This window comes from Bos indicus x Bos taurus, chromosome 23, assembly GCF_003369695.1.
Source record: "Bos indicus x Bos taurus breed Angus x Brahman F1 hybrid chromosome 23, Bos_hybrid_MaternalHap_v2.0, whole genome shotgun sequence".
Taxonomy (NCBI): Eukaryota; Metazoa; Chordata; class Mammalia; order Artiodactyla; family Bovidae; genus Bos; species Bos indicus x Bos taurus.
This window is the reverse complement of record NC_040098.1, coordinates 30,474,536-30,500,669: the sequence shown is the minus strand read 5'-3', so window position 1 is coordinate 30,500,669 and position 26,134 is coordinate 30,474,536. Positions and strand designations below refer to the sequence as shown.

At 37.4% G+C, this 26,134-nt stretch overlaps 2 protein-coding genes across 2 annotated transcripts; both read left to right on the top strand.

Annotated features, from left to right (window-relative positions):
- The first annotated feature begins 5,950 nt into the window (after nt 1-5,950).
- LOC113881475 (olfactory receptor 2G3-like) lies at nt 5,951-6,892 on the top strand. Its single transcript, XM_027524498.1, has one exon. It carries the CDS (start codon nt 5,951-5,953, stop codon nt 6,890-6,892), a length of 942 nt encoding a protein of 313 aa, XP_027380299.1.
- Nucleotides 6,893-23,768: 16,876 nt separating this feature from the next.
- Nucleotides 23,769-24,713, top strand: LOC113881320 (olfactory receptor 2B2-like). Its single transcript, XM_027524272.1, has one exon. It carries the CDS (start codon nt 23,769-23,771, stop codon nt 24,711-24,713), a length of 945 nt encoding a protein of 314 aa, XP_027380073.1.
- The last annotated feature ends 1,421 nt before the right edge of the window (nt 24,714-26,134 follow it).

Sequence of the window (26,134 nt, the reverse complement as noted above, 5' to 3'; positions counted from 1 at the left end):
TATTTGTATCTTCAATTCAAATATACAAAATTTCTTCTTGTATATTCTTAAATATACAAATATTCAAGATTACAATTCAATTTGTATTCTTCAATTACAAATATAACAGAATATATTTGTAACTAGCAAGTACATATATGTATAATATAGATTATATTATTAGAAATTTAACATGAACATGGCAGAAATTAGAAAACAACTCAGTGTTGGGTGGTTATGAGAGCAGAGTTTAAATATCTCTGTAGTTTGGCCTGGATGGAAACAACAGTGAAAAATCAGAGGGACAAAACTCTCTCTTTCAGGATCATCTCCTGGGACAGTTCTTCTTATGAAGCCTAATATTAATTGCCATGTTGGGAGAACTGTTTCCATGGAACTTTTCCTTATTTGGTGTTCTGTATCCTTTCCAGTCTCTCCTGACTTGCTGACCTTCCAAAAGCTCCATCTTAAATAACAGTCCCTAAAACTAGTACATGGGCCTTCAGAGCTCATTTCAAGGTAATAATAATTTGAATCCTATGACTTAAAGTTCTTTTTCACAATAAGAGTATCAGTATTCCCCAAAAAAGGAAATCTGGAAATGTTCCTCTTTTAACTTATTTACTTTTTCTGATGCCTTGCTTTTATATCTATATCATGCTTATGACTCTTAACTTTTAATGGCAAATTGAGATTCTATTTTAAAGTGATGTTCATTCAGGTGTGGAGATAATATGGTACATGGGTGATGATAAGTTTTGCATCATACTGGAATAGAATCCTTCTAGAAGCCTAAAGTAAACATACTGTTATAACTTTCTGTATAAATAAGGAGCAAATTCATGACTGTGAATTGATCTTTCATGGTATTTCTGTTGAGGTATTGCATATGTGTGTGGGGAAATGTGGCAGAATTTAAAACACAGGAGAAATTCTCATTAGAGAGGATAAGGTAGCAACCTGCAGTCTGAATTAAAATCAAACAAGGGACCTGGGTTTGGCTTTTTGTTACTCTTTTGATAGGAAAAATGAATACTTTTTAGGGAACTAAATAGTTGAAAATTGACCATGAATAATAGAATCGAAGGAATTACACATGTATGAATGTATTTGTATTTTTGTGCATGCATATGAAGATATATAATTATGAGAGTGTTTATAAGAAAAATATGTCTGTATAATATAAACTGGTTTGTTCCTTAGAGATCCTTTTGTATGCTCATTTTACTGTTATTTACTTTTGCTATTTTGAGTGATCACTCAGAGACATCATGCTGCTGTTGAATGTCTAGATTCCACACTGGATGCTTCCCTTAACTTCTTTCCTTTTCACTGGGTTCTACTAAGTATCATATTTATGTGATAAGTTAAATCAATACATCTTATATATAAGAGTATATTTTACATCCATGAATAATTTTCCCAAAAGTAATAAAACAATTTTAGGATATGCAATTATTAAGGAAGAAATTTGAAATCTGAGTGATTTTCACTGATGACATGTAAAAGCTTCTGTTTGTCTTAAACAGGAAATAGAGTTACTGTCTTTGGGGAATAAGGTTTGTATCAGTGAATATACTTTAAACATTTGCATTTATAGCTGTTTGGACTTTTTAAAAGTCCATTACAAATCCTGGCCTTTTAATCTTCCTGAAGATAAAAATTCAATGTGGATTTGAAGGGCATTGAAGCAGCCTTTTTCATCCCACCAAAGATGCTTCCTTTCCTGATCCTCATTCCTTTAATCAGATTCAACCACCTCTTCTTTCAACACACAAGACAGGAAAGCTGACTCCTTTCCTCAACACCACTCACCAAAGAAGGCAAGGAGGTTTGCTCTAAATATGTTCATGAATTTACATCACTATTAAGTGGTAGGATAGATGAGTTGACTAATCCTTAAAGGAAATAGATTTTTGAAATCATGTGTGCATAATGATTGAATATTTGGATATAAATGTTAATATTATTTCTTTCAATAGCCAAATGTTTGCCATTTTATAGGAAAAATAATCTATATAATCTCCAGAAGTAGGCTGTATTTATATATATGAAAATCCTGGGGAAAAAACGCCCACTTAAAATTCCAGTTGAAGAATTCAAATATTATTTACACATATTATACATCAGTATTACTGAGTTTTCCCCATTTAATTTGAATGATTTTTCATAAGCTATAAATTAATCATGTGCTAATAATTATTAATAACAATTAATATCAATATTAATATTATTCTTCAAAATTAATTACAATTAATAACAATCTTAATAATATTAATAATCAGATCAGATCAGTCGCTCAGTCGTGTCAGACTCTTTGGGACCCCATGAATCGCAGCACGCCAGGCCTCCCTGTCCATCACCAACTCCCGAAGTTCACTCAGACTCACGTCCATCGAGTCAGTGATGCCATCCAGCCATCTCATCCTCTGTCGTCCGCTTCTCCTCCTGCCCCCAATCCTTCCCAGCATCAGAGTCTTCTCCAAGGAGTCAACTCTTTGCATGAGGTGGCCAAAGACCTGGAGTTTCAGCTTTAGCATCATTCCTTCCAAAGAAATCCCAGGGCTGATCTCCTTTAGAATGGACTGGTTGGATCTCCTTGCAGTCCAAGGGACTCTCAAGAGTATTCTCCAATACCACAGTTCAAAAGCATCAATTCTTCAGCGCTCAGCCTTCTTCACAGTCCAACTCTCACATCCATACATGACCACAGGAAAAACCATAGCCTTGACTAGACGAACCTTTGTTGGCAAAGTAATGTCTCTGCTTTTCAATATACTATCTAGGTTGGTCATAACTTTCCTTCCAAGGAGTAAGCATCTTTTAATTTCATGGCTGCAGTCACCATCTGTAGTGATTTTGGAGCCCAGAAAAATAAAGTCTGACACTATTTCCACTGTTTCCCCATCTATTTCTCATGAAGTGATGGGACCGATGCCATAATCTTCGTTTTGTGAATGTTGAGCTTTAAGCCAACTTTTTCACTCTCCTCTTTCACTTTCATCAAGAGGCTTTTGAGTTCCTCTTCACTTTCTGCCATAAGGGTGGTGTCATCTGCATATCTGAGATTATTGATATTTCTCCCAGCAATCTTGATTCCAACTTGTGTTTCTTCCAGTCCAGTGTTTCTCATGATGTACTCTGCATAGAAGTTAAATAAGCAGGGTGACAGTATACAGCCTTGACATACTCCTTTTCCTATTTGGAACCAGTCTGTTGCTCCATGTCCAGTTCTAACTGTTTCTTTGTGACCTGCATACAAATTTCTCAAGAGGCAGATCAGGTGGTCTGGTATTCCCATCTTTTTCAGAATTTTCCACAGTTTATTGTGATCCACACAGTCAAAGGCTTTGGCATACTCAATAAAGCAGAAAAAGATGTTCTTCTGGAACTCTCTTGCTTTTTCCATGATCCAGTGGATGTTGGCAATTTGATCTCTGGTTCCTCTGCCTTTTCTAAAACCAGCTTGAACATCAGGAAGTTCATGGTTCACATATTGCTGAAGCCTGGCTTGGAGAATTTTGAGCATTACTTTACTAGCATGTGAGATGAGTGCAATTGTGCGGTAGTTTGAGCATTCTTTGGCATTACCTTTCTTTGGGATTGGAATGAAAACTGACCTCTTCCAGTCCTGTGGCCACTGCTGAGTTTTCCAAATTTGCTGGCATATGGAGTGCAGCACTTTCACAGCATCATCTTTCAGGATTTGAAATAGCTCAACTGGAATTCCATCGTCTCCACTAGCTTTGTTCATAGTGATGTTTTCTAAGGCCCACTTGACTTCACATTCCAGGATGTCTGGCTCTAGGTGAGTGATCACACCATCATGATTATCTGGGTCTTGAAGATCTTTTTTGTACAGTTCTTCTGTGCATTCTTGCCATCTTTTCTTAATATCTTCTGCTTCTGTTAGGTCCATACCATTTCTGTCCTTGATCGAGCCCATCTTTGCATGAAATGTTCCCTTGGTATCTCTGATTTTCTTGAAGAGATCCCTAGTCTTTCCCATTCTGTTGTTTTCCTCTATTTCTTTGCATTGATCACTGAAGAAGGCTTTCTTATCTCTTCTTTCTATTCTTTGGAACTCTGCATTCAGATGCTTATATCTTTCCTTTTCTCCTTTGCTTTTCGCTTCTCTTCTTTTCACAGCTATTTGTAAGGCCTCCACAGCCAGCCATTTTGCTTTTTTTGCATTTCTTTTCCATGGGAATGGTCTTGATCCCTGTCTCCTGTACAATGTCACGAACCTCATTCCATAGTGCATCAGGCACTCTATCAGATCTAGACCCTTAAATCTATTTCTCACTTCCACTGTATAATCATAAGGGATTTGATTTAGGTCATACCTGAATGGTCTAGTGGTTTCCCCTACTTTCTTCAATTTAAGTCTGAATTTGGCAATAAGGAGTTCATGGTCTGAGCCACAGTCAGCTCCTGGTCTTGTTTTTGCTGACTGTATAGAGCTTCTCCATCTTTGGCTGCAAAGAATATAATCAATCTCTTTTCGGTGTTGACCATCTGGTGATGTCCATGTATAGAGTCTTCTCTTGTGTTGTTGAAAGAGGGTGTCTGTTATGACCAGTGCATTTTCTTGGCAAAACTCTATCAGTCTTTGCCCTGCTTCATTCCGTATTCCAAGGCTAAATTTGCCTGTTACTCCAGGTGTTTCTTGACTTCCTACTTTTGCATTCCATTCCCCTATAATGAAAAGGACATCTTTTGGGGGTGTTAGTTCTAAAAGGTCTTGTAGGTCTTCATAGAACCATTCAACTTCAGCTTCTTCAGCATTACTGGTTGGGGCATAGACTTGGATTATTGTGATATTGAATGGATTGCCTTGGAAGCGAACAGAGATCATTCTGTCATTTTTGAGATTGCATCCAAGTACTGCATTTCGGACTCTTATGTTGACCATGATGGCCACTCCATTTCTTCTGAGGGATTCCTGACTGCAGTAGTAGATATAATGGTCATCTGAGTTAAATTCACCCATTCCAGTCCATTTTAGTTCGCTGATTCCTAGAATGTCAACATTCACTCTTGCCATCTCTTGTTTGACCACTTCCAATTTGCCTTGATTCATGGACCTGACATTCCAGGTTCCTATGCAATATTGCTCTTTACAACATCGGACCTTGCTTCTATCACCAGTCACATCCACAGCTGGGTATTGCTTTGCTTTGGCTCCATCCCTTCATTCTTTCTGGAGTTATTTCTCCACTGATCTCTAGTACCATATTGGGCACCTACTGACCTGGGGAGTTTCTCTTTCAGTACCCTATCATTTTGCCTTTTCATACTGTTCATGGGGTTTTCAAGGCAAGAATTCTGAAGTGGTTTACCATTCCCTTCTCCAGTGGACCACATCCTGTCAGATCTCTCCACTATGACCCGCCCATCTTGGTTTGCCCCATGGGCATGGCTTAGTTTCACTGAGTTAGACAAGGCTGTGGTCCTAGTGTTATTCTTCTGCTATTCTTTATTTTTTTGTGATAAATTTTATCTCAACTTCTAATAGTTATTACACAAGGAAATTCTTAAATTAGCCATCATGTACATCTCTTTGTAGTCTGGGCTTTATTGTCATTTGCTGCAGCTTCTGAAGGACATTGCCAAAATTTATTCTATGGGGCACAGTAATTTCTCTCAGAGTCAGTGTTTCAAAGAGAAATTTTAAAAGGTTGATCTTGGTTTCCCTGGTGGCTCCACTGGTAAAGAATCTGCCTGCAATGTAGGAGGTGCAGGCTAGATCCGTGGGTCAGGAAGGAGGAAATGGCAACCCACTCCAGTATTCTTGCCTGGAGAATCCCATGGACAGAGGAGCCTGATGTGCTTACAGTCCATGCAGTCGCAAGAGGCAGACACAACTTAGCAACTAAACCACCACCACCACCACATTGTGACCAGCATTCAATACATTATCCTTTCTCTAAATTCTTACAATGTTTTCCTCCTTTTTGTGAACAGGGTGATGGGCATGAACAGTAGCAGTGTCAAAGAAGACTTTGTCCTGGTGGGCTTCTCTGATCAGCCCAACCTAGAAAAGATACTCTTTGTGGTTGTTTTGGTATCCTATCTCCTGACTCTGATGGGAAATACAGTCATTATTCTGATCTCCTCTACAGACTCTAAACTCAGAACACCCATGTACTTTTTCCTTACTCACCTCTCCCTAGTTGATATTTGCTTTACTACCAGTATTGTTCCCCAGCTTCTGTGGAACCTAAGAGGACCAGCCAAGACCATAACAGCCCTGGGCTGTGCTGTCCAGCTCTACGTCTCTCTGGCTCTGGGCTCCACTGAGTGCATTCTCCTGGCTGTAATGGCTTTTGATCGCTATGCTGCGGTGTGCAAACCTCTCCACTATGCAGCCGTAATGAACCCACGGCTGTGCCAGGCTCTGGCAGGGGTTGCGTGGCTGAGTGGAGTAGGAAACACTCTCACCCAGAGCACTGTCACCCTCTGGCTGCCTCGCTGTGGACACCAGTGGCTCCATCATTTCTTCTGTGAGGTACCCTCAATGATTAAACTTGCATGTGTGGACATCCACGCCAATGAGGTCCAGCTATTCATTGCTTCATTGGTCTTGCTCCTTTTGCCCTTAGCACTGATATTGATGTCCTATGGACATATAGTCAAGGCAATTATTAGGATCAAGTCAGTCCAGGCCTGGCGCAAAGCCCTGGGGACATGTGGATCCCACTTGATGGTAGTGTCCCTCTTCTATGGGACCATTACAGCTGTTTACATCCAGCCCAACAGTTCTTATGCCCATACTTATGGGAAATTCATCTCCCTCTTCTACACAGTAGTGACTCCAGCCCTCAATCCTCTCATCTACACACTGAGGAATAAAGATGTGAAAGGAGCACTGGGAAGACTTTTTCACAGAGCCAGAGACCTAGGCTTATAAAAAATGAAGCTGAGCGCATAGAAGTCGATTTTTGATGGCAAAATGAAGCTGAAGGTCATCTTGTACATTCTTTGTCTAAAGAAACACTAACCTATAAGGAGCACACACAATCATCACAGTCTGCTACTCAGCCTCAGAATCATCCGTCCTCTCAACCTCTTTCCCAGGCTTCTTTTGAACCCTTTGAAGCCACTATTTCCGCACACCCTTTAATTGTCCATTATTCACATAATTTCTGTTTCTTGCCCTCCCTTCCTGCTTTTTTTCAATCTTCCTTCCCTTTTTCTACTGTTCATTCTATTTTTCCAATTGTTCTCTCCTGTATTACCCCTTGCCTTCCCTTCCCTCCTTTTTGTTGCTTCCTTCCTTTCCCCCTTTTTAGTCTTTCATTTCTTTCCATTTTTATGAGGTGCTTAACAACCATTTTCCTGGCTGCTTCTACACTATATCCCTTCCCAACAGTATTCTAACAATTCCTGGAAACAACTCTGTCTAAAAGTAATTTCCCATTTATCACAATAAAGAGTTTTCATTTGCTGTGTGGTGTCCAATGCAGAGAATAGACTCTAAATGTGTGGATTTTAACTCCACAACTTCCTTTCTGAGCTTGTGCAAGTTTTATTAAAGCTTTTTTGTATCATATTTACTTAGGGAATGTACATCTCTTACTTACTTATCATATTTACATATTTCATTAAACGAATGAAACATCATTATTATGTTTATTAAAAGATCCAAAAGGCAATGTAGTGTAAGTTTAAGAGGCTTTTCTTTGTTCATTTTGTAATGTAAGTGCTTGACTTAAGCTATGATTATGGAGGCATCCACTCCAAATGTTCTTAAAAAGAATCATTGCTAAGCACATGAATAGATTAAAGAGCCAGGCTTCCCCCAATCCCATACTCTTAGACTCTTTTGTTTCAGAGGTCTTGGTTGATTTTGGGTGACTGACAACTTGGGCCACTTGTTTTTCACTTCCTGCTCTTTTAATTCCCTCTCTTATGTTTTCACCAATGAAGAGGAAACCCAGAAACCCAAGGCCACCACCTTCAGCCTCATTGAAAGCAGAACCCTAGACCTGCTCTCTCTCTATCCAAGACCAGACTTGCCATGTATACTCTTGAACTTGTTAGTAATGAACCTTGTTCTTTTTTCAGGTTTCTCAGTGGTTATTGTTGAGGGCATCTTGCAATCATAAGAACCACAAAGGGCTAATCCAACCACAACACTGTTTAACCATACGCTGAGATCAGCACAAAACAATAAGTAAAGCATGTGCAAAAAATGATCAATAAATAGCAATTAACATCTTTTCAATCTTCTAATTTTCTGATCATAATATTCCCTCTGTTTTAGTCTATATATGGGTACTGTTTATGGTTATGTTCAATTTACATAGTCAATAACTAGTTTCTGTCAGGCGAGTGTATTCTCCTCGGTTTTTGTCTCATCACAACAAAGATTTGGAGTTATGGACATTAAAGCCCCCTTGGCGTGTCACAGCTCTCAGGTCTTGGACAGACCGTGTTATAGCTCTCAGGTCTCGAATGGGCTGTGTTACAGCTCTTAGACAAATCAGTGTTATAGCTCAGTGTTACAGCTCTATTTTATTTAGAAGATAGCAGGAAAATCCATCTTCGAGGCGTGAGGGCACATTGATCCAAAGACTTGACAAGAAGAACGCCCCAGCACGGCGGAGAGAGAAACAGAGAGAGGCTTTTGGCTCCTCTTTTTAATGTGTTTTTTCCTACCCCCTGGGCCTGCCCTATGCAAATTGGGCTTAGCCAGGAGTGCCGTTTTACCAGAAGTCCTCACTCCCATCCTCGGACCTTCCTTTGACCTTCCATTGTTCTATTTTCGCGGGCTTTTCCCTTCCTTGTCTTTTAGCCACTGCCATTTTGGACTCCTTTTCCCTATTCTCAGTCAGTTCAGTTCAGTCGCTCAGTTGTGTACAACTCTTTTAGACCCCATGAATCACAGCACGCCAGGCCTCCCTGTCCATCACCATCTCCTGGAGTTCACTCAAACTCACATCCATCAAGTCGGTGATGCCATCCAGCCATCTCATCCTCTGTCTTCCCCTTCTCCTCCTGCCCCCAATCCCTCCCAGCATCAGAGTCTTTTCCAATGACTCAACTCTTCGCATGAGTTGGCCAAAGTACTGGAGTTTCAGCTTTGGCATCATTCCTTCCAAAGAACATCCAGGACTGATCTCCTTCAGAATGGACTGGTTGGATCACCTTGCAGTCCAAGAGACCCTCAAGAGTCTTCTCCAACACCACAGTTCAAAAGTATCAATACTTTGGCGCTCGGTTTTCTTCACAGTCCAACTCTCACATCCATACATGACCACTGGAAAACCCATAGCCTTGACTAGACGGACCTTTGTTGGCAAAGTAATGTCTCTGCTTTTGAATATGCTATCTAGGTTGGTCATAACTTTTCTTCCAAGGAGTAAGCGTCTTTTAATTTCATGGCTGCAATCACCATCTGCAGTGATTTGGGAGCCCCAAAAAATAAAGTCTGCCACTGTTTCCACTGTTTCCCCATCTATTTCCCATGACGTGATGGGACCAGATGCCATGATCTTCGTTTTGTGAATGTTGAGCTTTAAGCCAACGTTTTCACTCTCCTCTTTCACTTTCATCAAGAGGCTTTTTAGTTCCTCTTCACTTTCTGCCATACAGTTACTCATTTATATCTGGATGGAAAAATAATCACCTGAGGAGAGCTATTCTGAGAGACTGCTTCCCAGACCTGAAGTCCTCAGAAAGTCTGCCAAATAAAACAGAATTCTAAAGAAAGAGAGAGAGAGAGAGAAGGAAAGAAAATGAAAAATAATCACCTGAAAATGTGGCAAAAATAAGTTAGTCCATTTTTTTTTTGACTTCATAATATGGAAAAAACATGTTTATTTTCTCCACTCAAAAAGTGTGACACATTTGCTTTCAATGGTGACAACAGAGCCTAAGCTGTTATTTCCGAAAGGACAAGTATAGTAATGTGGTAGTAAATAATATTTGAACTCAGATATCAGACTCTATGTCCTGTCTCCATCATTTATTTCCCAGCTGCATAACTCCAGGTAAATCACTAAGCATTTCTAACCCTCATTTTCTCCATTTCTAAAGTGAGGACAGCCTTAGAAAGAATATAGTAAGAATTTGGTCAATGTTAGTTGTCATTAATAAACTTTGTTGATCTTGGTGATAAGCATGGTGTCAGATTGAGTGGCCTTGATAGTAAATATATGTTTTCCCAGCATAAATTTTGTGGGTTGTCACAACTCACAATTCTCATTCTACTCACATTCTACTAGTTTCACTTATGAAAATCAAATGAGTTCTGCTTTTGACATCTCACCAAATATGTTGGTAAGTTGTTTCATTCAAACATACTTTTTTTTTTTTTCATAGACAAGCCAAAAGCAATTAGTCTACTATGATCTAATAATTGTGACTCAATTATAGTATCTAAATCTTGCTTTGATTTTGGTGGTTTTCCATTGCCAGAGCCGAGGGGGAAATGTATTCCTCATGTAAACTCTGAACAAAGATATCCCTATTCCTAGTCCACTTCACACTTGCTTATAGTTCACCTTCCAACCTTCAGACTGAATTCATCTACTGTAATAGTAACAGATGAAGTCTTTATTGGCAAGGTTCTCCTGAAAATCTGTACCAGCAGGATCCATTAATCACCCGTATAATCATCCATATTTTTTCTTTTAGTTTTTATAACTATAAGCTCTCTTTCTCCCTATTATCCTCACAGTTAACCTTTTTAATTTTCACAGTTACTTAATTTCTCACATTAAACCTAAATCAATAAGAAATTTATGCTAAAGAAAATGAACCTATGATCTCTACTATTTAAGAACTCTCCTTAAGATGAAAACATGTGCACTAAGAAGTGACAAACCAAGTCATAAATCAACATATAAGTTTATCTCTAATTTACTCAATCAGTAATAATTTATGCACCATTGTATGTTTATCACTGTGAAGAATTAGAATATCCTAGCATTATTGAAGAATAATATATAATATTCCTATAAAATATAAATTAATTGAAGATCATGATAGATGCAAAATAAAAGGGCAAGTATATCGAATATCTATGTGTTTAAGAAATTCATACTAAAGGATAGATCTATTATAATTGCTTCATAAATCATGAAATTTATTTTATAGGGGATTCCTGAGATTCCTTGGTAACTCAGATGTAAAGAATCTGCCCACAATGCAAAAGACCCGGGTTCAATCCCTGGGTTGGAAAGATCCCCTGGAGAAGGAAATGGCAACCCACTCCAGTATTCTTGCCTGGAAATACCATGGACAGGGGAGCCTGATGGGCTACAGTCCATGGTATCACAAAGAGTCAGACATGACTGAGCGACTATCACTTTCACTGTTTACTATGTAGTACTTTGAAGGAAGAGATAAAACTGAAAATATACATGGAATCAAGAAAGTTGCCTTCCAGGAAAGAATATCCTGAATCTGGTAAGGCTTAGATGGCATCATCTTTGAAGGATGGAAATCACATCATTGACTTCCAATGATATATATCAAGAATAAAAATAATATGGCACCTTACATTTTATAATTGTATAAATCTTTGCTGAATAAAAAGTTAAGGTGCATTTTTCCAAGCTTAACATATATTTTCTATTATTTTATCCTTATAACCAGCTATCTAAGTAGATTTTTTGAAAAATGATTCTGATTAAACATAGTAAATTTAGCAAAAATATTTATTCCCATTCCTTTCTAAAAACCATAAAAATTGTATTAAATACAAAATTGTATGAATCTGTAAGAACAAATCAAACTGGAGCCAAACTATGAGCAGAGAAGAGATCTATAAACATTAGAGAGATAGGAAGTAGGTGCTTGTGTGCTCAGACACTTCAGTCATATCCAACTCTTTGAGACAACATGGACTGTAGCCCACCAGCCTCCTCTGTCTATGGGAATTCTCCAGATAAGAATACTGGAGTGGGATGCCTGATTCTCCTCCAGGATTCATCCTGACCCAGAGATCGAACATGAGTCTCTTTTTTAATCTTCTGCATTGGCGGGTGGGTTCTTTACCACTAGCGGTGGAAGACAGTAAGTGATTTATAGAGAAAAGTATGACATCTGACTGCTTTTGAAAGATTGAGAGGCAGAAATAAAACACAGCAGCCAACATTCAATGCCTCAGGAAATGCTATTATCTCCAACTTCAAAGATATCCAGAAGTTCGCCACTTCTCTTGCTAAGACCCTGCTCTAAGTCTCCACCATCTCTCAGCTAGATTACTGTCTTAGTGTCTGTTTTTGTAATCACTTCCACACTTCCGGGGAATTCTAGGCACAACAGATATTCTGAAACTCAAGGTCAATCATTCATCTTCTTATTTCTCTTTTTAAAGCCCCAAATGTCTAAGCACAGGAAAAGCCCAAATTCTTACAGTGGCATCTCCTGACCTCATCTCCCAACTCCCTCCTGACTCACTCAGCTCAGCCTGTTGGCCTCCATGTTGTTATTAAAATACACCAGGTAAGGCCTTTGCCATTCTCTGGCTGGGAAACTTTATACCTGCTTGGCTCACTTCTTCCGCTCATTCAAGTGTTTAAATCTCACCTTCTCAAGGAGAGCTCTCCTGAGGGCTCCATTTAATTCTACCATCTGTCCATCTCATTCACTGGATGCTTCTCTTCCTACTCTATGGTTTCTTTCACCCAGAGCACTTTCCCTCTTCTGAAATACTCTACAGCATAATTTATTAGGCTTATTTGTTATTATGTTCCTCCTTCCCCTTAAATTTTAACTTCAAAGAGACAACAATCTTTGTTATTTGCCAAAGCATTCTAAGTGCATAGAGTAGTACCTAACACTCTTAAGCAATGAGTGACTATGTTTGAAAATGTTGAAATAATTTAGAAATATTCAAGAAACTGTCAGATAAAAAATCTAGAAGAGCTGAATGTACTTTCTTGTCATAACAGAAAATGGAGGTAGAGAGGATATGGAATACTAGCTACTGCTGTTTGTTTTTTTTTAACTATGTAGAAATATTTGACTTCATATTATTTACATATATCTTTGAGAAAGCATTGAATAAAAAGTCAAGTCTTATGAAAAATAAAGAGATGCATATAAAGGGAATTTGGTTAAGGTAAAATGTTGGTTTATTTAATTTCAAGCTTTGAAAGTGAGTGAAAGTGTTAGTCACTCAGTTGTGTCCAACTCTTTGCAACCTTATGGAGCCCACCAGGCTCCTCTGTCCACGGGATTCTCCAGGCAAGAATACTGGAGTGGATTGCCATTCCCTTCTCCAGAACATCTTCCCGACCCAGGGATCGAATCCAGGTCTCCTGCATTGCAGGCTTTAAGCACATTTTTTTCACAGCTGTCAACATATTCTCTTTACATCCCTCAGGAAACCTCCCATGAAGGACACCATAGTTGTATAGAGTTGTTTTGTCCTTATTATTGTTAAAAGTTTAAAAAATGTGAAAAACCTGACAAGAAATACACATAGTAAGACTATTCATGGGGCAAATAAATTTCTCCTTCACTCCTAACTCCATGATTGCACTCTGCGCTTCCTGGTATCTTCTGTACACAAACTAGCACACTTAGGGTATGTGCAAATGTGTTTTTATACATACATTTATTTATACATTTATGATGATAGATAAATAAATAGCATCTTGTGTTATCAGTACCCTCCTATAACTTTTTTTCTCAAATATATATACCTTAGAGACCATTCTAATTCTGTAGCCATAGACTTGTCTCATTAATTTTAATAAATACATAATATTACTTTGTAAAGACATATTTAACAACTCCAGGGCTGGTAGTCACTTATGATGTTTGTAGCCTTTTGTTAATGCAAACAATGCTGCAGTAAAAGTCTTTGCACATCCGTCTCTGCACGCCTATGTGAGAATATCTGTCTGGGTGAATTCTGGAAATGGAAATGTTGTGTCAGTAGATGTACATTTTTGCACATAGTATATAGTCTTAAATACTCTAAAAAAAAAAAAAAGCTAAAGCAAAATGGTTTTCAACATGATATATTTTGCTGTATGCAATTTGATAAGCAAAAATTATTACCCATTTAATATAATTTGCATTTTTGTATGTATAAGAATAAACCATTTTATCATATATTTGAAAGTCAAGCAAAAGCCTATGTCCTATACCTTTGCTGTTGTTTCAGTTGGATCATTTTTTTCCATACTGATTTTTTTTTTTTTTTTATAATTGACATGTATATGTTGAGTTTAGCCTTTTTAGTCTTTCACATGGGACTTCCCTGGTGGCTCAGACAGTAAAGAATCTGCCTGCAGTGTTGGGGACCTGGATTCATCCCTGGGTTGGGAAGATTCCCTGGAGAAAGCAATGGCTACGCACTCCAATATTCTTGCCTGGAGAATTCCATGGACAGAGAAGATGCTTCACAAATATTTTTGGAAGTTTATCACATTTTTTTGTTTCATTTTGTGTATCTTATTTGTCTTTACAGAAATTTTTATGTAACAAATGCTTCAATCCTTTTAAGCCCTGAGTTTTAGTGATTTTTTGAGTGATTGTAGATCTTTTGTATGCTATTATCATGCTTCTACACTTAAAGTTTTTATTGTTTTGGAGTTAATTTGAAGGTAGGAATTTATGATCTTTTTTTAAAAATTTTAATCAGTTGGTACAATCACATTCTATTGAAAAATTCTCTTGATGACATGAAATTATAATAATATAAAGTTCTACCTTTATTGTAAAATAAACCTTCATGCATATTTGGGTTTATTTCTGAAGCCTACGCTGGACTGGAAGAAACACAAGCTGGAATCAAGATTGCTGGGAGAAATAGCAATAACCTCGTGTATGCAGGTGACACCACCCTTATGACAGAAAGTGAAGAGAAACTAAAAAGCCTCTTGATGGGAGTGAAAGAGGAGAGTGAAAAAGTTGGCATAAAGCTCAACATTCAGAAAACGAAGATCATGGCATCTGGTCCCATCACGTCATGGCAAATAGATGGGGAAACAGTGGAAACAGTGGCAGACTATTTTTTTGGGCTCCAAAATCACTGCAGATGGTGACTGCAGCCATGAAATTAAAAGATACTTACTCCTTGGAAGAAAAGTTATGACCAACCTAGATAGCATATTGAGAAGCAGAGACATTACTTTGCCAACAAAGGTCCATCTAGTCAAGGCTATGGTTTTTCCAGTGGTCATGCATGGATGTGGGAGTTGGACTGTGAAGAAAGCTGAGCACTAAAGAATTGATGCTTTTGAACTGTGGTGTTGGAGAATACTCTTGAGAGTCCCTTGGACTGCAAGGAGATCCAACCAGTCCATTCTAAAGGAGATCAGCCCTGGGATTTCTTTGGAAGGAATGATGCTAAAGCTGAAGCTCCAGTACTTTGGCCACCTCATGCGAAGAGTTGAGTCATTGGAAAAGACTCTGATGCTGGGAGGGATTTGGGGCAGGAGGGGAAGTGGACAACAGAGGATGAGATGGCTGGATGGCATCACGACTCGATGAATGTGAGTTTGAGTGAACTCCGGGAGTTGGTGATGGACAGGGAGGCCTGGCGTGCTGCGATTCATGGGGTCGCAAAGAGTCAGACACGACTGAGTGACTGAACTGAACTGAAGTGAATATAAATTCCTTTCAAAAAATTAATTTCATATCATAATCTGAAGCCAAATAAGTCAGGGGTTGAATAACCAGAATTTTTATGATAAAGAAGTACAAAGTCTGGCTTTTGGAGTTTTTTGTCCAAAATTACAGATTTAATATTTATAAACAATCATAGCAGCTATATGTCCATTACTTTTCCTACTACATATGTATTGTGAAAGAAAAAAAGAAAGGCTAATACAGCAGAGACACTGGATAAAAACATGTTGAATTTTAATTTTGACATTCGAACTGGGGAGTCTGGATTAGTATTCCTCAGTAACTTGGAGGAAGAAAAACTAGATCAAATTTAGAAGCACTAGTTTTATTCCTGGTTGAGTCCCTTGGACTGCAAGATCAAACCAGTCAATCCTAAAGGAAATTAGTCCTGAATATTCATTGAAAGGACTGATGCTGAAGCTGAATCTCCAATACTGTGGCCACCTGATGCAAAGAACTGACTCACTGGAAATGATCCAGATGTTGGGAAAGATCTAGAAGGAGACGACAGCGGATGGGATAGTTGGATGGCATTACCGGCTTGATGGACATGAGTTTGAGCAAGCTCCAGGAATTGGTGATGGACAGGGAAGCCTGGTGTGCTGCAGCCCACGGGGTCACTAAGAGTTGGACATGAATGGGCGACTGAACAGATTCTGATTCTACTGAACAGATTCTGATTCTACTTGGCTGTATATTTGGGGCAAGTTATTTTATTTTTCTGAGTTTTAGAATTATCATTAGCTAAACCTAAATTATCAAAATGTATACCTCTAATTTATACAGTGACTATGACTACCAAATAAATATATATATTATGTTTATTAAATAGCTTTTATAATAAATACAAATATAGAGTGAGAATGAGGAGCCACTATGGTGGTGAAACATGAAAAGAATCATAATTTAGAAAGATTACTTTTGCAACTATACCTAGTTGTCCTATTTTTCTCAGAATAGTAAGCATATGTAAAGTGTGGTTTTACCTATTTAGTATTGCATATTACTAATTTAGTTATTAATATATTGACATACATTAATGTTTTAATGAAGTGAAGTGAAGTCACTCAGTCATGTCTGACTCTTTGCGACCCCACGGACTGTAGCCTACCAGGCTCCTCTGTCCATGGGATTTTCCAGGCAATAGTACTGGAGTGGATTGCCATTTTCTTCTCCAGGGGATCTTCCCAACCCAGGGATCAAACCCAGGTCTCCCGCATTGTAGACAGACGCTTTACCATCTGAGCCACCAGGGAAGTCAATGTATTAATATAATATACTATATAAAATATAAATTAATCTATAATATATAAAATTATATATAATATCTACATACCATATAATCTATATTAATGTAATTATCAATGTGTATTAATATAATTATTAATATGAAATGATATCAACAACCACTAAATCTTATTGGAATTGATTTGGTTTCCTCTTAGATGATTCTCCATACTGATATGCCCAATGTTTGTGTATCATTAGAAACATTTTCCTGGTTGTCTTTGAGGTTGTCTCACCTTCTAGTCCCTCTGGTTTTTTTCTCCTGGACATGCTGGTGGTATAAATGTTAATTATGCTGACTCTCAGAGGTTTAAATGGAAGGATGAGCCAAGATAGGAATAGCATGACGACTCCTGGGAGAGCTTCTTGTGGATCTATGAATTCTATGGATAGCCTTAAACTGGAGTTAGCTTCTTGAAGTTGACCCTTCAGTAGGTCAGAGAGAGCCTGGCTGAAACTCTGCAGAACTGAGAAGAAATGCAAACAGAAAACCAAGGTCTGGGTATTATGGTATTATGTTTCAGCCACAGGTCAGTCTCCCATAACTCCCCCACTCTGTCATGCCCTGAACAACTGATGAGTTAAAACTCAACATCAAGTAAGTGCAGAAAGAATTTGGGGAGGTAAGGACAGTGAAAAATCAAAAGTCACCTTGCTTTGTCATTGGTTGATTTATAAGATGGAGTATAGGGACGATTCAGCAGTAGAACGCTAAGTGATTTTCTTTTAAATTTAAGGTTGATTCCACAGATGCATATATTTTTGTTTGAGAGGAGAACAATGAAATTAGGAAAAGTGTACAGACCTAGGATTCAAAATCTTATTTTATTCAAAGTTTTGCTTCTGAATTTTGTAGGTTTATATACTTGGGTAAGTCCTGTAACTTCTTGCTGTCTGAGTTTCTTCTCTTCTATCATTAAAAAAAAATCCTTTTTACTTTAGAAGGTTATTATGATAACAAAACAAACATACATGTGAGGAAGATTGCTATATGAGTACCAAAGCAAATATATATGTGTGTTTGTGTGTATATATATATGGTTACATATATGCTTATGGAAAATTCGATATATGCTGATGTTTCTAAATCCTAGGTATACATTATTTTATTATGAGGAAAGCTATGGGAAAATGTAAATTTACTATTAGTGTTAGGTACCTTTGGGACTTTATATTTTCATTTAAATATTTTTAAGTGTGCCTTTTTTTTATCACTTTTCTAGATTAAAACTGCTATTTGTATTACAAAGTTTGTGAACAGCAAGATATTGATTTTGTGCAGATAGCAATTAAGTTCTGAAGGTCCTACTATTCAAACAAATCAAAGACTGTTTAAATCTATGACAATTTAGAACAAAGGAATCCGATAGGCAGAAAGCATGGCATTGAGATCACGGCAAAGATCCTCAGATAATATCTAAAATAAATTAGAGGTGAAATGAATACTTAAATATTGTTTTTATTTTGTCATAACATATTATATTCGAATCATGCTTATGAAGTTGTTAAAGAGTATATCAGGATGCAAACATCTATAAAAATGGCCAATGTTTCCTTAAGCCATGTTTTAAGATACTTCTTTCTTGCTGCCCTTTCATTCCTTTGCAGGTCCTATTTGCTGGAGAAGCACAGATTCTTCTGTCTTCCCAGCTCCATTTTCTCATCCTCTGGGGGGTTCATCAGCATTTCCTTTAACTTCCTATTTAGACAAATTAAGCTCTACTAATCCCATAATTTTCATACATAACCAGAAAGGCAAAAACTCCCCACAGCCTTTTCCAGGCAAATTAACAACTGCTGGATTTGGTCTCACCCCTGTAATCTTTGCATCTTATTTTTTTCTGTTTCTCTCTCCTGTTGCATATTCAGAAGACACATTTAACTCATCATCTGCAATGTGCTGGACAAAACAGTATGCTCTTTGTGGCTGTGTATATCTTCTCTCTCATTCCCATTTTTCTTTCTTTTTTCCAAATAATTCTATCGATTCTTTTTTTTTTTTTTTTCTTTCTATCCTTGCCACATAGCATGAGACATCTTAGCTCCCTGACCAGGGATCCAACCGCATACCCCCTGCAGTGGAAGCACAGAGTCTTAACCACTGGACCACCAGGAAATTCCTTCTTTCCCTATTTTCTTTCTTCATTCCCCCCCCAACCCCCGCTTTACTTATCTGTTGCTATCATTTTATCATCACTTATTTTATCACTATGTTTCTACATGCCTTCAATGTTTAGGAATGCTGTTATGTACTCTGAAAACCAATAAAACATGCTACATATTTTCCTTTAAAATTTTTTACTCTTCCTAGAGTAAGTATGTGATTTAATTTTATTCAAAACAGTCCAAGCTTATCTCAGAAACTTAAAGGCATGCTGGATCCATTTAGAGGGATATAAGAGAAAATAATAAAGATTGGGAAAATAGCATGGCAGTAATCTGTGAAAGGTAGGAGAAAATTTTCAGCTTTCTTTAGATTTAAAAATAGTGTCTGAGTGCAGGTAACTACAAAATGAGATCCTGAGTCTTTATTTAGCAAGAAAGCAATTCAGAGAGGGTGAATTCTACAATTGTATCTTTTATGATTCTAACTGGAAATATTCATGTGCTCATTGAGGGGCATCCTTCTATAAAGTAACCCTGCAACACATGAGTGATTTTTCTTTGATCAAAATAGATGAGGCAAAATTTGGTTCAGAAATTATATATAAAGATAAAAATGTTTCTCAGTGTTGAATCAGGATCCCATGTTTTATTTCTATAATTCTGTAATCAACTGGCAATGATATCTGTGCCATATCTTTGCAAATACAATATAATTCCAAGCATAATCATATTTCCAAGATTATATTTCTAAAGTCCCACTATCATATGATAAGAAATGGGAGAAGAAAAGACACTGGATAAGACCAGTTTTAAATGAAGAGTATTATTCTATATATAAGGATAGGATTTATAAGGGGGAGTCTCAGAAGATAATCAACTTGATTTTCCATAGAAGTTCACAGGTACTTGAAAATTTCCAGAAACATTTTTATATAATTTTACTATGTAAGTAGTCCTACTAATATTTCAGCTACTGCTTATATTTCCCTTAATATTATACAGTTTTTTCTTGATCCAATTATCATGCAAGCAGTATGGAGTTTGAAGTGGCATTCAAAATCCATTGATTTTGATAAGTAATATAAATGTATTTATTGATTGATTAGTTGCATCATTTTGGGAATGAACAGAAAAGCCTTAAAATATTTGCTCTAAGGGTAAAACAGGGTGTATTTAAACTCTGCTTTAGTTTTGGGGTATGAAATGAAAAAGTAAAGCTGTATCTTGGTTCTGTTGTGATGAAATAGCAATGAAATGGATTGAGGTCATAAAATAAAAAAATAATAAATTCAAGGGTGCTAACATAATTTAACATATAGGAAATCCAAAGGGAAGAGATTCACAGTTGTTGGTTTCAATTGAATTAAAGTTAATTCAGTTAAGTTCAGTTCACTCACTCAGTCGTGTTCGACTCTTTGCGACCCCATGAATCCCAGCACACTAGGCCTCCCTGTCCATCACCAACTCCCAGAGTCTAGCCAAACCCATGTCCATCGAGTCAGTGATGCCATCCAACTATCTCATCCTCTGTCATCCCCTTCTCCTCCTGCCCTCCCCTTCTCCTCCTACCCTCAATCTTTCCCAGCATCAGAATCTTTTCAAATGAGCCAGCTCTTCACAAGAGGTGGCCAAAGTATTGGAGTTTCAGCTTCAGCATCAGTCCTTCCAATAAACACCCAGGACTGATCTCCTTTAGGATGGACTGGTTGGATCTCCTTGCAGTCCAAGGGACTCTCAAGAGTCTTCTCCAACACCACAGTTCATAAGCATCAATTCTTTGGTGCTCAGCTTTCTTTATAGTCCAACTCTCACATCCATACATGACCACTGGAAAAACCATAGCCTTGACTAGACGGACCTTTGTTGGCAAAGTAATGTCTCTGCTTTTTAATATGCTGTCTAGGTTGGTCATAACTTTCCTTCCAAGGAGTAAGCGTCTTTTAATTTCATGGCTGCAGTCACCATCTGCAGTGATTTTGGAGCCCAGAAAAATAAAGTCAGCCATTGTTTCCACTGTTTCCCCATCTATTTGCCATGAAGTGATGGGACCAGATGCCATGATCTTTGTTTTCTGAATGTTTAGCTTTAAGCCAATTTTTCACTCTCCTCTTTCACTTTCATCAAGAGGCAATTAAAATGTAGTAAATGCTTAGTATATTTAACATACACTCTTACCTCTATTATAGGCTTACTCTTTAAGAGTATACAATCCATCTGGTCAGGAAAATAGGACTGGTACAGAAACAAAACAAATTACATATATATATATATATATATATATATATATATATATATATATATATATAATTTTTATAAAATATGGAGTGTACCAAAAGAGAATTACAAATAAAGTGCTCTAGAGAATTAGAAAAGGAGTGCATAGTCACTCAGTTGTGTCCAACTCTTTGTGATCCCATGGACTATAGCCCACTAGGCTCCTCTGTCCACGGGATTTTTCAGGCAAGAAATACTGTAGTGGATTGCCATTTCCTTCTCCAGGAGATCTTCCCAAGTCAGGGACAGAAAAAAAGGAAAGTGGGGAATAATTTAGAACACTTTAGTACTTGAAATGGCCCTTACAGGATGGAAAGCAACAACGGTGTCTCATATCAGCATAAATGCCAGTGAGAGAATAAAAAGTTTGGATAAAATGGAATGGTTTGAGCCATGATTATAGGAGGCATTGAATCTAAGTCTGCATTTTAATAAAATGTGTTACAATGTGGAGATTCACTGCTGAATTTTGAGCTGAGATGTGTGTGCATGATCAGATTTGAACTAAGGAAAGACTGTTCTACAAACATGTTAAGATGCTTTGAAGATGAGAGAGCCATTGCAAGTGAGGAGACCACTTTGAAAACTAGAGGCCATGGAATATTGAATTATTTTCTCTGTGTCTGTTTTATTTTATTTTTTTTCTGTGTCTGTTTTAATTTTTCTGTATAGATATAAATTTAATGGATAGACGCAAGAGACAATGTTAAAGAATAGTTGGTCCAGTCTGACAACTTGGCTGACACATCGACAATTGTAATTCAAAGATGACAATTAGGATCCCAAAAGAATTGTGATTTTATAACCAGAGCAAAGAAATCAGAAGTGTGAGATGGATGGGTAAGAAGCTCTGTTTAGAGTTAACAATTCTGAGCTTTGGGCTGTGAAGCAAGCACTTCTCCCTATAATTTCTCACTGTCACTCACCGTCCCCCCTCCCCTGCCACACACACACCAATTCCACAGTTGAATGACACCAATGTGAAAAAAAAAAAAAAAACCTGACCAACTAAATCCAATAATTCTACCACATTAAGGGCACAAGATTATAATGTAAGGCCAATTAGGAGAATCAGAAAAATAAGTAATCAGAGGTTCCAGGGCTATTTTCCTAGTAGTCACATCATATTTATTATCTGTCAGTATTTATTAATTATCTGTTACAAATAGCATTCTACACTGTTTATAGATGCACAAAAATAAGGAAAGTCCAATATTTTAGGGAATTCATAATTTGGGAAAGAAATCATAGTTATTGAATTATTAGCATATGAAAATAACTGAGTTTACATTAATTCACTTAGTCCTATGAGATACATATAATTATGCTCATTTTAGAGAAAAGAAGATTGAAGTACAAAAGGATTAAATGACATTTCTAAAGTCACTCATCTGGTACACTGGGATTTGAAGGAAGAAGGAAAATGTCTTTTATAAAGTAACTTAAAATGCAAAATTTGCCATAACCAGAGAATCAAACCTAAAGAGATTTTAGAGAATAAAAAATTAATCACTAGAGTTTCCTTCAGAAATTTATAATAAAGGAATCGTGTAATTTCGATGGGGGAAGAGTGAGATAGAGGCACCTCAAATGGTAGAAATATTATAATTAATAAATTAGAAAACAAAATAAGAAAGGGAGAGGGGGAAATGTTTAATGTGTTCATAATTATCTTGAGGAGTTAGAAATTTGTATATAAAAATAAGAGAAATTTACTTAAAGGAGCCAAGTATTTGAAACTCTTTCTGGTGTTTTCACTCAGGTTAGAAATTGATCAAATTTATTTAGATATCTGTTGAGTAGCGTTTCAGAGCAAGCAAGTTTCCAATGCTTGATTGTTTTGTGTGTATGTTATCTTGTTTGAATGTTTTGTTTCTTCCTCCTACTTTCAAATTTTCTTAATAGGATCAACACTAATGCTTGGAAGAGGTAAAAGGAGTCCTGATACTCCATATTTTCACTGTGCAAAATCTATGACATGCTCCAGTTCCCATGATGTTTCTGACTAGGATCAGTTTGAGGAAGATGAAGATACCAAAACGCCTTGGCTCCCCCTGGACTGCTGATCCACCTGCCTTCTTCATGCTGTCCTTTGCTCAACCTATATTTGGGAAAGTCTGCCTTCTTGCAATCTGTTTTCATCAATACTCTGATGTTTCTGTTAAATATTCATAACAAGTAGGGCTGATGGTAGTTCTATTGAAACTTTTTAGAAGACAATATAACAAAATCCAAAGGAATGATAACTAACCAGAAGACACTCATCACATAAGGAAAATTTCCCAATTACTTTGCTGGCTCTTTTTATTCTTTTATTAATAATCTTTCACTAGTACACTGATAATGTTGGCTTGATATTTCATCATAATTAGAATATAGATGCAGATTAAAGCAGAAATGAGAGTTTCATCTCAGCATCTCTGGCTTTTAGTTTCCAGTGGCTTCCTTTTATCATTGATACCTATCCTTAGAGAAGTGGGTGTTTAGAGGTCTCAGCTGGAATTTCTCCCATCAGTGCCAATATGTGGGTCAGTAATCAGAGCTCACTAGATGATTTTATCTTATTGGGATTTTCTGATCGATCCTGGCTGGAAACACCACTCTTTGTCATCCTTCTGGTGGCTTACATCTTTGCCCTGTTTGGAAATATCTCTGTTATCCTAGTTTCCTGCCTGGATCCCCAGCTGGACAGTCCCATGTACTTTTTTGTTTCTAATCTATCCTTTCTGGATTTCTGCTTTACTACCAGTACTGTCCCACAGATGCTAGTCAACCTTCGGGGACCAGAAAAGACCATTAGCTATGGCGGTTGTGTTGCCCAGCTCTATATTTCCTTGGCCTTGGGTTCTACGGAATGCATACTTCTAGCCATCATGGCTTTTGACCGTTATGCTGCTATTTGCAAGCCCCTTCGCTACCCAATCATCATGAACCAGAGACGCTGTATCCACATGGCCACTGGGACCTGGATTAGTGGCTTTGCTAACTCCCTTGTGCAGTCCACTCTCACCGTGTTGACCCCAAGATGTGGACAGAGGGTGATAGACCATTTCTTCTGTGAAGTTCCTGCTCTTCTGAAACTAGCTTGTACAGATACCCATGTGAATGAGGCTGAGCTCAATGTGCTAGGGGCTTTGCTACTTCTGGTGCCCCTCTCCCTCATCCTGGGCATTTATGTGTTCATTGCCCAGGCAGTAATGAGAATCCGCTCTGCTGAAAGTCGCTGGAAGGCCTTTAATACCTGTGCTTCACATTTGCTGGTGGTCTCTCTCTTCTACTTTACAGCCATCAGTATGTATGTCCAGCCTCCCTCTAGCTATTCACGGGACAGAGGGAAGATCATGGCTCTCTTCTATGGAATCGTCACACCCACACTCAATCCATTTATCTATACACTGAGGAACAAGGATGTGAAAGCTGCCCTTAGAAGGGCACTAACTAAGGAATTTTGGGTCAGGACAAGATGATCTTTGAAGAGAAGACCTAAGAAGTAAGGCTGACTGGTTCTGCCTTTTAAAGAAGTTTTCAGACATGGAGACGAGAGGACAGTGTCATAAAGTTCACAGGTGAAACAGGACAAAGAAAGAAACCATCAACTCTTAATGATCTCCACACAGCCCTTATCTACTTTTCAGACTATCTGTTTTTGCAATATTGGATCTTACCAAGTCATATCAATTTTTTCCCTAACCCTTATGACTAGTTAACTTAGTTTCAGAGGAAAAACCTGGTGTAATAGATAGAGAAAAGATATTTAGAAAGCTTTAAAAGGTATATTTGGCATAAACTCTTCCTAAGTGAATCCCAAGTAAACTGGAAATGACCCCATGCTTTTAAAAATGCCATACTATGCTGAGTTAACTTTAACCAACATGTATTGACAGCATTTAGTCGTCTTCTAACAGTCACTGTCCAATTATGTCATCCACCAAAGGCCCCAGAGGCAAGTGAAATAAAGAAACATTTAGGTCAAAACCATATAAGACAGACATATGCAAAAGGAAATACATAAAAATTTTAGACTCAGTGATTTTAAATGTTACTTTTGCCATAAACCTGAGCCAGTCTTACACTGGTATGATAAACAACAATGAGGTCAGGGCAAATACAAATAGAACTTACTGTGGAGGAAGAGAGAAAAAGCAGAAAGATGCTTTGAACAATGAACAATGATGGAAAAACCGAAGGCCGAAAATATTCTAACTCAAGAAAACTTACTAGTAATTTATGAGTTTAAAGAGACAACTTCCTTTACCACTTGACTGGGTAAGTTGGGCCTAGTTCAATGTAGGCGTTATGAGGAAATCACGTTGAGTTTAAAGCCTTGCTTGACTTCTTAGCTTTACTTGAAAAAAAGATCTTATAGCCAACTGCCTTGCAAATATGTATTAGTTAAACATGCCTAAAGAAAAGAGAGTGAGTTCAGTAAAAACTCAACATCATTGCCTGGAATGCAAATCAAATATTTTTCTTCATTAATGAGTATATTTATCCCCATAGATAAAGTGATAAACATATGTGTGCCTTTTGGTGAAAACCATTCATTATCTTTGACTATAGTTTTTTGCCACCAAATAGGGACATTAACACTTGCCTTAATTCAAAGGTGCTTGAAATTGCCTTTCTTAGCAAACTTTAAATTTAATATGTAATACTATAGTTCTGTGGCCCATAAAACAAATCTAAATAATAAAATTTTAATTCTAAATTCATAGAACTGTACATAATTCTTTTCCCATATGGGTCATTACAGAGTATTATTCTGAGGATCAGTAGAATTTCTGCCAATCTCTCTTTTATAGTACATATCCCCAAACTTTCTTTATAAAATCATCCTTTCCAAAATACATTTAACCATTTTTACTTATTTTAGTCCTCTAGTTATTTC

Excerpts from the sequence above, each read along its gene's own strand:
- LOC113881475 (XM_027524498.1), top strand. The coding sequence starts at position 5,951 with ATGGGCATGAACAGTAGCAGTGTCAAAGAAGACTTTGTCCTGGTGGGC.
- LOC113881320 (XM_027524272.1), top strand. The coding sequence starts at position 23,769 with ATGTGGGTCAGTAATCAGAGCTCACTAGATGATTTTATCTTATTGGGA.